At 51.2% G+C, this 12973-nt stretch overlaps 1 protein-coding gene across 1 annotated transcript in view; it reads left to right on the forward strand.

The window, feature by feature from the left end:
* The first annotated feature begins 1870 nt into the window (after nucleotides 1–1870).
* The window catches only part of Hs3st3b1 (heparan sulfate-glucosamine 3-sulfotransferase 3B1), a 42963-nt gene continuing 31860 nt past the window's right edge, over nucleotides 1871–12973 (forward strand). Inside the window, exon 1 of the mRNA XM_048365603.1 lies at nucleotides 1871–3148. Coding sequence (XP_048221560.1) covers nucleotides 2601–3148 — 548 coding nt within the window. The 5' untranslated portion in view covers nucleotides 1871–2600. The remainder of the gene's footprint in view (nucleotides 3149–12973) is intronic.

Below are 12973 nucleotides of genomic sequence, written 5' to 3' on the forward strand. Positions count from 1 at the left end.
AGTCCTGAAGAGTAGCCACGATTGGCCAACTCACACCTCAGCAACTTCGTTTCCCACCAAAAGGAAGGGGAATTTGAACACGCACCCTTCCTATAAGATGTCAAGACAAAAACCAAAGTGGGGGTGTGTTCATGATGTTTTCTCCTTTACAAATTTTAATTGATCTAAAAATTAGTTACATTAAAATTAAGAGTGATCAAATCACTGGGGGTGCGGGGGTGCAAGTAAACTATCTTCTATCTAAAGATCCTTTTCCCCCATGCACTTTCAAATTGTGTGGCGACGGGCCTGGCGCCCAGTGTGGTCGCAGGGAGGTTTGGCGTAGCCCAGCGGCGGGGACGCGGGGGTCCTGCGGTGCTCATTCCTGGATCTGGTGCCCATTTTCGGCCCAGAAGCGGTAAAGTCGGGCTGGCTCTCTCAGTTTGGTCCCGGTGGAGGAGCACTGGGCCATGGATGGGGCCGCAGGGACTCAGGGGAGGGGACACTTGGGGACACTTTCTCCGGAAGGAAGAGTATGCGCGGTCCGCTACGGGTCCCCAGATCGGAGCGCGGTGGTTCGCGTCGGAGCCCCGGTCTCCGCGGTGCCGCTGACGGGCGGAATTCAGCGCGGGTGGCATCTCCGAATGAGTCACCTAGTGGGCGACACTCAGCCACCCCCGCCGTGCAAAGTTCCGTCCCGGAACCTGGAGCAGCCCGGCGTGGGAGGCCCGCTGGCCCCGCACAGACTGGGTGGCAGGCTCGGAAAACTTTCCAGACACAACCGGGGATCCATGTAAGGGCCTCGAACGCCAGGGCACGCTCGAGCCCAGGTGTCATCGCCCACCCGCGCTTCCCGCCAGCTGCCGTCCCCGGTAAAACAGGGGCCCCCCTCTCCCCTCATCCGCCGGGGAGCGGGGCAGGGCGGCTCCGAATGGACTTCTAGTTATTAAATAAGTGTGGTTCATTTAATCGTCCTGGCTTTGCTCTAAAATGACCTCTGACTTCTAAAAAAAAAAAAAATGGTGTTACAGGTCAGCGAAGTGAATTTCCCCCTAAATTGGGGGCGAATGTTAGCTGTAATCATTATTCGGAAGGAATTATAAATAGAAACTAGATTACTTTTTTCTCAAACCTACGAACTTACGTTCGGGTACAACTTCTCACGTGCGGTTCACTCTCACGTTTCGAACAGGAGACATAAAAAAAAAGCCTTTCTCTGGGGCTGGAGCTGGAACTCGGTGGTAGAGCACTGGACACTGGCTCAGCATGCAAAAGGCGCTGGGTTCTATTCCCAAATGAAGTGGTTTAAAAAACATAGGAAAGTTTCTATCTCTGTGTTCATTTCTCCTTTCCTTAGCCTCAAGCCCCCCCCCCCGCCCCGCCCCCAGTTTGGGAGGCTGGAGATTTTTCTTGACCATTTATGCCCATCTCCCTGTTAACCGGCAAATGGAAGGTGATCTCTCCTGGCAAAGAAAAAGAAAGAAAGAAAGAAAGAAAGAAAGAAAGAAAGAAAGAAAGAAAGAAAGAAAGAAAGAAAGAAAGAAAGAAAGAAAGAAAGAAAGAAAGAAAGAAAGGAAGGAAGGAAGGAAGGAAGGAAGGAAGGAAGGAAGAAAGACCCGAGGTAGGGAGGGGGGGCGCTGTCAGCGGTTTCCAGTTTTCTCCTTAAAGGTCATCAATCAGGGTCTGACTGGTGCGTCTGGCATGGGACAGGCGCACCTCTGGCCGGCTTTCCCTTCTTCTAGTTTCTCCCTACTTTGCAGTGCACACATAGCAGGAAACCCGCCCGCAGAACATCTGGATTCAGGCTCGCATTGAAGCATCTGGGCAACCACAGCCAGGGCTGGCTTCTGGAGAGTAAGCACGGAAATGAGCGCGGGAGCGAGAACGCATCACTCACTAGAGGACCTCACCCCACGTCCGGTCACTCCCGCAGCCTTCCCACCGTCTGCTCCTGTCAGCAGCCCTGGGCTCCATCTCCCTGAAACCGCCCCCTTGCGTCTTGCAAGCCAATAGGAGCCCCCGATGTGTCTCCACCGCCCCGAACCTTTCCACACCCCCACGTTCCGAGAGTGGATTGGCTGTTCAGTCCTTGGCAAAGCCTCTAGATTTGCATAGCACTAGGGATTTTTTTGGTAGGTTGAGCGGCCCGTCACTCCGCAAGGCCGGGCCCGCCCACCCCACCTCAGTGCCCAGCTCTCTTCCTGCGCAGTTCTCCTCCGCAGCCTCTGCGGGCCAGTGCCGGGGCTGCGCTCCGGGCTCAGTCCTCACCACTGCGCCGAGGCAGCCCCGGCGAGTGGCGGTGCGCACCGTCTAGAGTAGCCTGGGTGCGCCAGGGCGGCGATCTCTACACCGCACGAGCGTGTGCCGCCCGTCCTGACTTTCGTTCCAGTTGCGGCTTCTCCCGGGCAACATGTCAAGAGCCGCCGCCGCCCCAGCTGCCGCCGCCACCCGGGAAAGATCAGAAGCAGCAGCGGTGGCGGTGGTGGACGCTGGCACACGAGGGCAATAAGCCGAGCCGTCTGGGTGTCCAGCGGGCCAGCAGATACTCTCGGCGCTTACTGCTCCGCTGGGATTCGCGCCATGTGCTGAGCCATGCCTCTGGCCGTGCCCGCGGGCAGCGCATGGGGCAGCGCTTGAGCGGCGGCCGATCCTGCCTCGATGTCCCGGGCCGGCTACTACTGCAGCCGCCGACGCCCCCGCCACCGGTGAGGAGGAAGCTCGCGCTACTCTTCGCCATGCTCTGTGTCTGGCTCTACATGTTCCTGTACTCGTGCGCCGGCTCCTGCGCCGCGGCGCCCGGGCTGCTGCTGCTGGGCTCCGGGTCCCGCTCAGCGCACGCCCCGCCAGCCCTGGCCCCAGCTCCCAATGGGACGCCCTCCAGGTTGCCCTTCCGGGAGCCCCCGGCCACCGCACTGACTGCAGGACAGGCGGAGGGCGCAGCGAGCCAGGAAGAGCAGAGTCCCGAGGCGCCGGACTCCCCCAGCCCCATCTCCAGCTTCTTTAGCGGGTCCGGGAGCAAGCAGCTGCCGCAGGCCATCATCATCGGCGTGAAGAAGGGCGGTACGCGGGCGCTGCTGGAGTTCCTGCGCGTGCACCCCGACGTGCGCGCCGTGGGCGCTGAACCCCACTTCTTCGATCGAAGCTATGACAAGGGCCTCGCTTGGTACCGGTAAGTTTCCTTGCCTGGGGCAGGAGTGTGGGCAGCGATCCAGACCGTGCACGGAGCGAGACGTGGCATCAGTCGGGGAGATGTTAGGGGGTATAGCTGCGGATCCCCGGGGTGGGCAGGGCGGGGCAGGGGAGCGATCGGACACTGCGGGCAAGTTGCGCCCATAACCACAGCCCTGCACGATCGTGGGGGCACCCAATTAGCTTTTCTCTGGCTTCAACGTACAGAAACTTCTCAGAGCGCTGGCGACTTAGTGGTCCTCGGTGCCCTAGAATAAATCGGGCGACCTCGCCGCTAAGAAGCGGAGCCGTTTTAAGAAAAAGCGCGCAGCGGTGCGGACCACCTACCCTGTGGTGATCCGCTCCAGCCGATGCGGTATTGCTGGGATCTAATTTTTCCTCGCTAAGCCTGGGTCGCCTCCTGCTAGGTTTTCACTCTCTTCCCTAAACCGACTTGGAGAGCCGCTTCTGCATCCCAGATGGGGAGAGCGAGCAGTGGCGACGGCGCCCTGCCAAAGTCACTGAGCGTCTGACAACTTTTTGTTGTTGTCGTTGCAATCCTCCTGGTTATTGGAACCCGAAGGGGGTGAGACCCACTAGGCTGGGGAGTCGCTGGGGATCTCGGGGGTGGGGGGAGAGGGGGGTCTGAAGGGGGCGGGCGGGCGGGCGGGTGGCCGGGCGCCTCTGCTGGCTGCGGAGCGTGGAGCGGTGCTGGTCCCTGTCGGGCAAAGGCGCGCACTGCAGCCCGCCGGAGAGGCGCGAGGCTTTGAAGGCTTCAAGGCACTCCCCGGGCACTGCCAACCGGTTTCCGCCTCCCCAGCCTCAGTACGGGGAGATCGGAGGGCGAGAACGCGAGTCTCCCGCGGGTCCCACACGCGGGCCCATCGATTGAGAAATGAGGGTTTGGAGGTCGCGGCTTTCGGAAATCCAGTCGTCAAATCGGGCTGTAGAGTCCACTTCCAAAGGGACTGCAGCCGCGGGGTCACATTCACGACCTCTGCCCACTGCTTCCTGCCAGCCGCTGGTCCTCGTTGCGAACAGTTGGAGAGGTCAGAGGCTGATCTCCATCCACTTCCCTGGGGCCCCAGCACCGGCCTCTCTCCACCCCATCTCTCAGGTCACCACTTCAGCTCTCAGCCCTGAGCCACGCATTCTGGACTCTGCCGTCGTCTCCAAGTCCAATGGCTAACTTCAAAGAGTCGGGAGACTTCGGAAAATAGAAGGGGAAAAGGGAAACGGACCTCACTCTGAGTCCCTACCCTACTTCCTCAGACCCAGATGAGATGGAGAATAATTTTTTTTTTTAAGGCTTGACCCCCGAGCGGATTAAAACGGCTCCTTTCCCAGCCTCGCCCTCTCCTCCCCTTTGTCCTTCTGTTTTTACTATTATCAGGAGTTGCCAAGTCTCCAGGTTTAGCCAGCCGTGACCGCCTGGGACGCAGAGGGTTAAGATAGGGACTCTGGAGCCCCACAGCCGGGCTGTAGTGAGGGGCGAGCGCCCCAAGAACGTTAGTGCTCTCTGGTCCGCTCAGGGGGCCAGACAGGGCCAGGAAGAGCGAAGGCGCTGGTGTGATCCGGTAAGGACCTCAGATTGTTGGCGACTGTCATTGATTACATTGATGTTATTAGCTCCTGCTCTCGCCACCCCTCCTTCTCCGTGGATGGTGATTCCCGGGGTCTGGGTGGAACCTGGGGTATGGTAAGGCTCAGCCTGAGGCAGCCTGGGGTTTTCGGAGTGAGATCTGACACTCCTGAGGCCGGCTTGGGGAAGAACTGGCAGAGAAATAATCGAACCCTCAATGTCAGGCGATTTTAGAAGCACCTGGGGCAGCCTTTGGAAATCCCCACAGGAAGATTCACGCAATCGCGGAGGCGGCTGCCCACAACCTGCTAGGCAGTCCTTCCTTTTTGATTGATTTTTTTTTTTTTTTAATGCTGAATTAAGTCGTGGTGGGAGCCCGGAGCCATCGCCGCGCGCCCGCGGCGCACGAGAGTTGGGAGCTTCGGGCTGGTGGGTAGCCCGGGAGCCAGGCGGAGGGCAGCGGGGCTGGGCGGCTGGGCCTGCGCGCTGAGAGTGGCTCGTAGACAGGGAGATCGGGGGCCTCACCCCCCCCCCGCCCCCGCCCGCCTTGGAAGCAACTAGGTACGCTCCGTGTGGGGGACCCGGAGGCCGGCGGCGAAGGCCCGGGAGACCGCACGCGGCTCGGAGCGCAGTCTTCTCTAGCCGCCTCTACAGAGCTTGGCCTGGTCGCGGAGTCGTTAGTGGACTCTTTTGAAAGGAAAGGGGAAAAAATTAAATGTCTGCGAAATAATAAAAACATTAACTACATTAGAATGTGCCGGAAACCTGGGCAAAAGTGAGGACTTCCCAGTTGTTTTGAAGGCGGCCTTTTTAACTTTTAAACGTAACACGCCGCACAGACCTCGGGTCCCTGGCGCTCCGCGTCAAATCCTTCGCTCTCCACGCTTGAAAAATGGGGAAGAAAAAAAAAACAAAACGAGCTTCTCATCACGGTTGTGCTGCTTGATCTTCCGCCCCATCGGGAAGCCAGGGCTGCCAATCAGCAGCAGCATAAAGAATAATTATCCCGAGAATTACCTTGAATCAGAATCTAGTCCTCAAAACTGGAACTTGGGAGAGAAACACGCGGTTTGAAGGCATTTGTTTTTTGGGGGTTTTAGCCCTTTGGGCATGGGTGGTTGAACGCGCGGGTCAGTGGCGATCGGTTGGAGAAGGAGGTCGAGGCTGTGTCTGAGCGAGTCGTAATTGGTTTAATGGGTTGATTCACAGCCCTGCCCCGGGCCTAACCGGTAGCCCCACAGCCTGGGAGGATTTGCATGACATCTCAGGATTCCATTGTCGTTCGGTTCACTTGCCCTAATGAGATCCTATCAGCCTGATGGGACACGGGCGGGTGGCGGGTGGGGGCTCGGTAGTTCGGAGCCCAAGGGGATGGCAGCGCCAAGCATACTTCACCAAATCAACAAACATGCGCTAGATCTTGCTGCAGATGGTGGTTTGTGTTCGGTCTGTCTGTGGTGGGGATTATCATTGAGCTGACATTTTCAGCTCACCATCCAGTTCTCTTATTCGCCTTCATCCTCCTCCCAATTTTAGCCAGTGCTGATGAACACCTCACAATTGGCTTATAGGGGCGTCTGGTGAAATCAGCCCTTACCTTTAGTCAGTGATGTGCCTGTGGCTAAGAAATACACCACTGTAATGTATTCATTACCTGTCTTAGGTAACTGTAACTGTCACCTTTATGATAAAATTTAAGCTAAAAACACAAAAAGAAATACAGGACTGTATGTCTGAAGAAATTAACCTCTTTGCAGTTAGAGGAAAAACTCCCAGCTCAGGACCTACAGGCTTGGCATATGCATATAAATCTCCACCATCAAACATTACTAAATAGACAGGATTTGAAGTTTTTTTTTTCCTTTCTTTCTTATTTACTCCATGCTTGATAGATTTAAAAAATGAACATCATGGTCCCAGTTTGAGAATTAAATTCTCCGAACATGGTTTCATTATGTGTCATGAAGGAATCTGCCTTAGATTTCACAGCAGCAGCTTCGTTTCCCCCTCTCCATTTTTGATGGTTTCAAATAAAATGACACTTTAGTGCTGTGACCAACCATCAAAATGTACGTGTGTGCCCATGTGTGTGTGCACATGTGTGTGGCTTAATAAAATTGGTAGCAAACACATTCTAAATGTTTTCCTACTGTGCCAGGCATTGTTTCAAGTTTTACAAGATTAGCAAATTTAATCCTCATTAGAGTCCCCTAAAATTAAGGTACTTCACAGATGAGGAAATGCAGGCACAGAGAGGGCAGGCCATTTGCCTGAGGCCTCACAGATAGAAAGGTACAAAGCTCTTGTGCCAACCAGGCAGTCCTGGTCTATTCTATGACACCCATGCTTCAGTGACCAAAACGTGAGGTGAGTCAGACATGATGCTCAGAAAGAGAAGAGGCAGTTTTCTTACCACTTGCAAAGATTCTGAGCTCAGATTGTCATTTACTGTACAAGAATGACAACTCCCAAACACTCTGGTTAGCAATGTCCCATGTTGCTTTAAAACTAGTGAGGGTAATCACAGCAAGCTGACACATTGATCTCTGAGCAGGCCAACCAGAGTCAAAGGAGTCTAAAATGACAAAAAAATATCCCATGTAGAGCCTCTGAGAAAACAAGTGTCCCCTCCTGAGACTGGGATTGAGTGACATATAACAAATACCCTTAGAACTAGTGTATTCATTTAAAAGAGACTGGTCCCAAGTCAAGATTTACTAATTCATTTATACTTAGTAACCAACACCTATGCGCACATACGCACGCACACAGACACACACAATATGAAGTACCAGTGGCTCATGTCTGTTATCCTAGCAACTCAGGAAGCTGAGATCTGAGGATTGCAGTTCAAAGGGAACCTGGGAAAGAAAGTCCAATCAAACAGCAAAAAGCTGAAAGTGGAGCAGTGGCTCAAAAGTGGAGTGTCAGCCTTGAGAGAAAAAGCAAAGGAACAGCACCCAGGCCCGAGGTTCTAGCCCCGGCACTGCTGGGAATATTTTAAGCTGTTTCTTTACCATGAGTTTCTCAACCCCAGCAATTTAACCCAGAAACTCCTACATATTTTTAATTCAGCAAATGTTGAGAAAACGAGTCCCCTCCACTTCCACCTCTCCTAGTCTGTTTCTAAAACCCTGCTCACCAGGAAGGACTGTTACTGGCTTCCCTAGGAGGACTATCAGGTCTGACTGGAGATAGCCCATTTTGAAATAATTGTACTTGGACTTTCTCAGTCCTGGGGTTTAAACCTCACTTTCAAGCTGCTGAATGTAAAGCAGAAACTTCCATTTATCTACAACAAATTGAAATACAGACCATCATGTTACAAAGCTGTCAAGATTTATTAGCAAAACAGTGTAGCATGTGTTGAACTCTGTTTTTAATTAGGCACCTAAATTAGACTATAAAATGGTTGATTAATCTTTTACAAGTTCAGGGGAAAATATAACATAAATTAACCTCATCATAAGTGTTTTCCCAGACACTCTGAGTTAATAAAATAGTCAATATTTAATAGCAATCTGTTTGTTTAAGATAAATAAAATGCTGATGTGTGTGAATTAAATTACACTTAGTATCATTCACATGGTGTGCTGCGATTAACAGCATCTTTGCCCTTATCTTAAAAAAAATCTTAAAAGATACATTACTACAAGTAGGAATTAAGTACTGACTGAACTATTTTGCTTTTTTCAGTGGAGCATTCTTATTGAAAAGTGAGTAGTATAGATTAGTACTTATTAAAGTTTTTTTTCCCAGCTAAAGATATATTGTTTGACATTTATAAAGTGACAGACATGTTGCAGCATGTTTCTCCAGTTTGGTGTTTTATTTTTGTTTGAAGGATCCCTTTCGTATGCTTTGAAAATAAATTAATGTCTTATAAAACTATTTTAAATATACATATTTAATTTGCCCATTTTAAAAACACATCACGGGACATGAGATTTTCTGGTCACTTAAAAATGACTTTTTGAATCACTAAAATTAACTTAAAAGTGCCCAAGGAATTTTTTAAGCAAATAGATCTTCCAGTCAGCTAGTCTTATGAATAAAGGAGGTAGCTTTTATTTAAAGTGTCCTCGGCACTTGAAATGCATGTGATCACTTGTCCAGCATCTTTCTGCTTCAATCTGTCTTATGAATATTTTATGGGCTTACTCTCTGAACATGGAAATTGTGTTGACGGAAATACAAAATGACTGCTTAAAAACATTTTTTTTTTGAATAGGGCACTCCTCACTCATTTAATGGTGGGGTGCTTCAGAAGAGGAGAAAAACTCAGTCCTGTACTGTTCAGGGATCTCAGCTACATGAGCACCCCAAGAATGTAACATATTTTCCAGGATAATGAAAACAATATGTTTTTACCTCAAATGAAAACATTTACCATGACGGAGAAGAAATGAGACACTGATATCTATGAAAACTAGTTGTGTGTAGACCATGAAACGTTTTTATGTTTAGAATGTTACCTTTGTTAGAATTCTCATTCCTATCCCTCAAACTGTGTTAAAGTGAAACTAACCCCTAATGATTGGGTTATATTAGTGCACAGTGGCTTTGAATGCTGTTTTTTTCTTTTCTTTTCTTTTTTTTCCTTGTCTAAAGTTTGAGAACTTTAGCCTGGGAGAATCAATTGCCATCCTAGTAATACAATAATGAAATAATCTGCATGACCGTGAAGAGGCTGTGTCTTAGAATGATCCTTATAATCTCAACATCATTCTCTTTTGGACATATTAGAATATTGTGTTGATTTCTTTTATTATGATATCTTGTTATTTAAAATAAGTATGTCATGTTCCTGTCACTTGAAAAATATTATAAATACAAAGTGGAGGTGGGGTTCAAATGGAAGAACAGCATCAGCCGTGTGTGTGTGTGTGTGTGACAATGGCAACTGAGAGCAAAAGGCTATGAGATGAAGGCCCACTGCTGAAAAAAACTAAAAAACATAGGCTGGCAAGGTATCTTATAGCTGTGATCGTAGCTACTCAAGAGGGTGAGATGTGAGGATCTTGGTTTGAAGCCAGCCTAGGTAAATATACCCCTAAGACTCTTATCTCCAATGAATTACCTAAAGAGCCAGAAGTGGAGCTGTGGCTCAAGTAGTGGAGTACTAGCTTTGAACGAAAGAAGCTCAGGGATTGTCCCCAGGCCTTGAGCTCAAGACCCAGAACTGACACAAGAAGTAAATAATTTAAAATTGCCTAAATTATTGGTTCATTTAGTTCAAAGCCAGCCAGAAAAAGCCAGCAGGAAATTCTGCGAGGCGCTTCCTCCAAGAAACCACTAGAAAAATGGAAGTGGAGCTGTGGCTCAAGTGGTAGCCCCCTAGCCTTAGGCAAGAGGGCTCAGGGACAGCGCCTAGGCCCCGAGTTCAAGCCCCACAACCGACAAAAAAGTATACAAGGGCTGGGATGTGACTTAGCGGCAGAGTGCTTGCCTAGCAAGTGCAACGTCTTGGGTCCCATCCCCAGTACCTAAAACGAAACACCAAAAAAAAAAAAAAAAGTTAAAAAAATATATACAAGATTGCACGGCTGGAATCCACGTGTGTGTGTGTGTGGGGGGGGCTGGTTGATTGTCCGTCCACCCAGGCTGTTTCTTGCCAAGGGTTAGCACTGTGAAACATGAAGCATCAGTTCCCAGGCTCCTAGGCACACGTGTGCGTGTGTGGGTGGGTAGGCGCGCGCATGTGATCCCTGCTCTACTGGAAAGAGTAAAAAATTCCAATGACAAGCCACGGAAAGAGAAAGGAGAGGGAAGGAAGAAGTGGGGGAGGAGAGAGAGGACCCCAGGTGTCTGTCTCTCTTCTGGAAGGGTGGCCGGGGGCGCAGTCCAGGATGGGAGAAAATGGCTCCGAGGCCGGCGGGGATCAGCCGGCCCGGCCCCGGTGTCGCTCGGGATCGCGGCATCTGGCCCTGGGACCGCTCAGCCGGGGGACAGATGGCGAAGGTCCTGGTGCTGGGGGCGGGGCTTTCCCTCTGAGGCCCGAGCGGTGGCCACGTGACCACAGTCCCGTCGTTGCGCCGGGGCCTCACCTGTAGGTTAGTGACTGGCGGAGCCTCGGGCTTTAGTGGTGGGCGGTGCCGGTGCGATAGATCTCTGCGTTGACTGGCTGGAGGGGCTGCAGCGGGACCAATAGCGTCTCGCCGATCTAAAAACCACGCCTGTGGGTGGGCAGAGCACGCGGGCCGTTCTCTCGGGGCGGGCGCCGCTTTGCTTTGCTTTGCTCTCTCCTTCCCGGCGAGGCGGCGCGGAGTTCAAGCAGTCTGCCGTTCCTTGTCCCTGGGTCCTTCCTGCACCCGCCAGCCCAGTTCCTCTGCCTTGTGGGGCAGGAGTGGCTCCCCGGGACCCGCACACTCCGCCCCGCGTCGGCCGCCTTGTGATTTCCGATCTCTCACCTACACCCGAACCTGACCCCCTTACCCCGTGTCTGCGGCTCCCCGGGCCCCTGGAGCCCAATACCGGCTCGGTCTCCGCCCCCAGGGCCCGGGCCCGTCCTGCCGCGGCGGCCTGCAGAAGCACGCGGCGCGCGAGACACATCCCCCAGATCCAGGGGGTCCCCTCCCAGCCGACGCCTCGCCCGCCTGCCTCTGCCGGCCCTCTATTGCCCTGCCAGGCCCGGGATGTGCTGCTCGGCTGGTCCCCGGTGCCCTCCCCTCCGATTGTTCCACGGTCTCCCGGGGGCACTTAGCATATTCTAGCTCTGCCTGTTAACACTGATACACAAAGATGTAAACATCCGCTTCTCATCAAAGAGCTTTTCCAGGAGCCCCAAGTGGGTAGTTGGGTGCAGCAGAGTTTGAGAAAGAAGGAAGTAAAAAGTATTTTATTATTGACTTGAAACATACTTGGTAGAAGAAGCCAAAAGAGAACATTCTATTGATTGCTGGTACCAGAGTTTGAACTCAGGACTTGTAGCTTTTCCTCTCCTCCCACCTCCCCGGCCCCCACCCAAGGCTGCTGCACTACCACTTGAGCCATGCCTCCAGCTCAGCATTTTGCTGGTTAATTGGAGGTACGAATTCTCTTGGACTTTTCTTCTGGGGCTGCTTTGCATCTTGAGCTCAGATCTCAGTCTCTTGAGTAGCTAGGATTACAAGTGGGAGCCACCAGCACCTGGCAACTATTCTAACTCAATTCTTTGCAAGTGTGTGCACAATTTTATGCCTGCTAGGAAGTTGCTTTAGTGCCTAAGATACACCGCCAGCTGTTTTGCTATGATTATTTTTGAGACATTTTTCTGAGTTTTGTTCAGGAAAGCCTGGACAGCAGGCCTCCTGTTTACACTTACTGCTGTGTCTGAGATGCTAGGCACTGGCCACTGCACCCAGCTATTGACTAAGATGGGGAGGGTGTCTGGAGCTTTTTGCCCTGGCTAGATTTGAACCTGGATTCTCCCAACTTTAGCTTCTCAAGTACTTAAAATCTACAAGCATGGAACAGGGTGCATGGTTCACAGACAGTAATATGAAGCATGTTTAACTATTTTTACTTCATGGATCTAACAAAGATCACTATACTTAGAACAAAACCAAGTAAAGTACAGCGACTTTCCATCTGTGGGCTGTGCGCCCTGCCTCCTTAGCACCAACATTCCTCACCAAAGTAAACATCTCTTACAAGGCATGAACCTGCATCAACATGTCATTATGAACCAAAAGGTCACAGTTTATATTCAGGTTCACTGATCGTGTCATGTATTCCTTGGTTTGGACAAACATATAATGACCCAAATATTCCATTAGAGTGTCACGCAGAGTAATTTCACTGTCCTAAATCTTCCTGAGAGTATTTGCTCTTATCTAGCACTGTACTGAGGGGAGTACAAGACACATGGAGCCTGCTTTCATGGATGGACTAAACTACGGGTATGCCAAGCACCCACAGTCCATGCTATTCAGGAGATAAAGACCTGAGGATTGTGGTTTGAAGCCAGCCCAGGCTGTAAAGCCCTTGAGACTCAGATCTCTAATTAACCACTAAAAAGGCAGAAGTGGAGCTGTGTGTCCAGCTCTTGAGGAAAGAGCTCAGAGATGGCACCTAGGCCCCAAGTTCAAGTCTCAGTACTTGTGTGAGCGTGTGTGTGCACACAATTTGTAAGTTCAAAGGTATCTCAAAGCAATATTTAAGTATTCAACTAAAAAAAAATCAGTAGTCCTGCCAAATCTCTGCTGAACATAAAAATGTTAAAGTATGGTTTTGTATTTTATTTTTTCAGGTGCTTTCTAGAGA

Source organism: Perognathus longimembris, chromosome 17, assembly GCF_023159225.1.
Source record: "Perognathus longimembris pacificus isolate PPM17 chromosome 17, ASM2315922v1, whole genome shotgun sequence".
NCBI classification, from domain to species: Eukaryota; Metazoa; Chordata; class Mammalia; order Rodentia; family Heteromyidae; genus Perognathus; species Perognathus longimembris.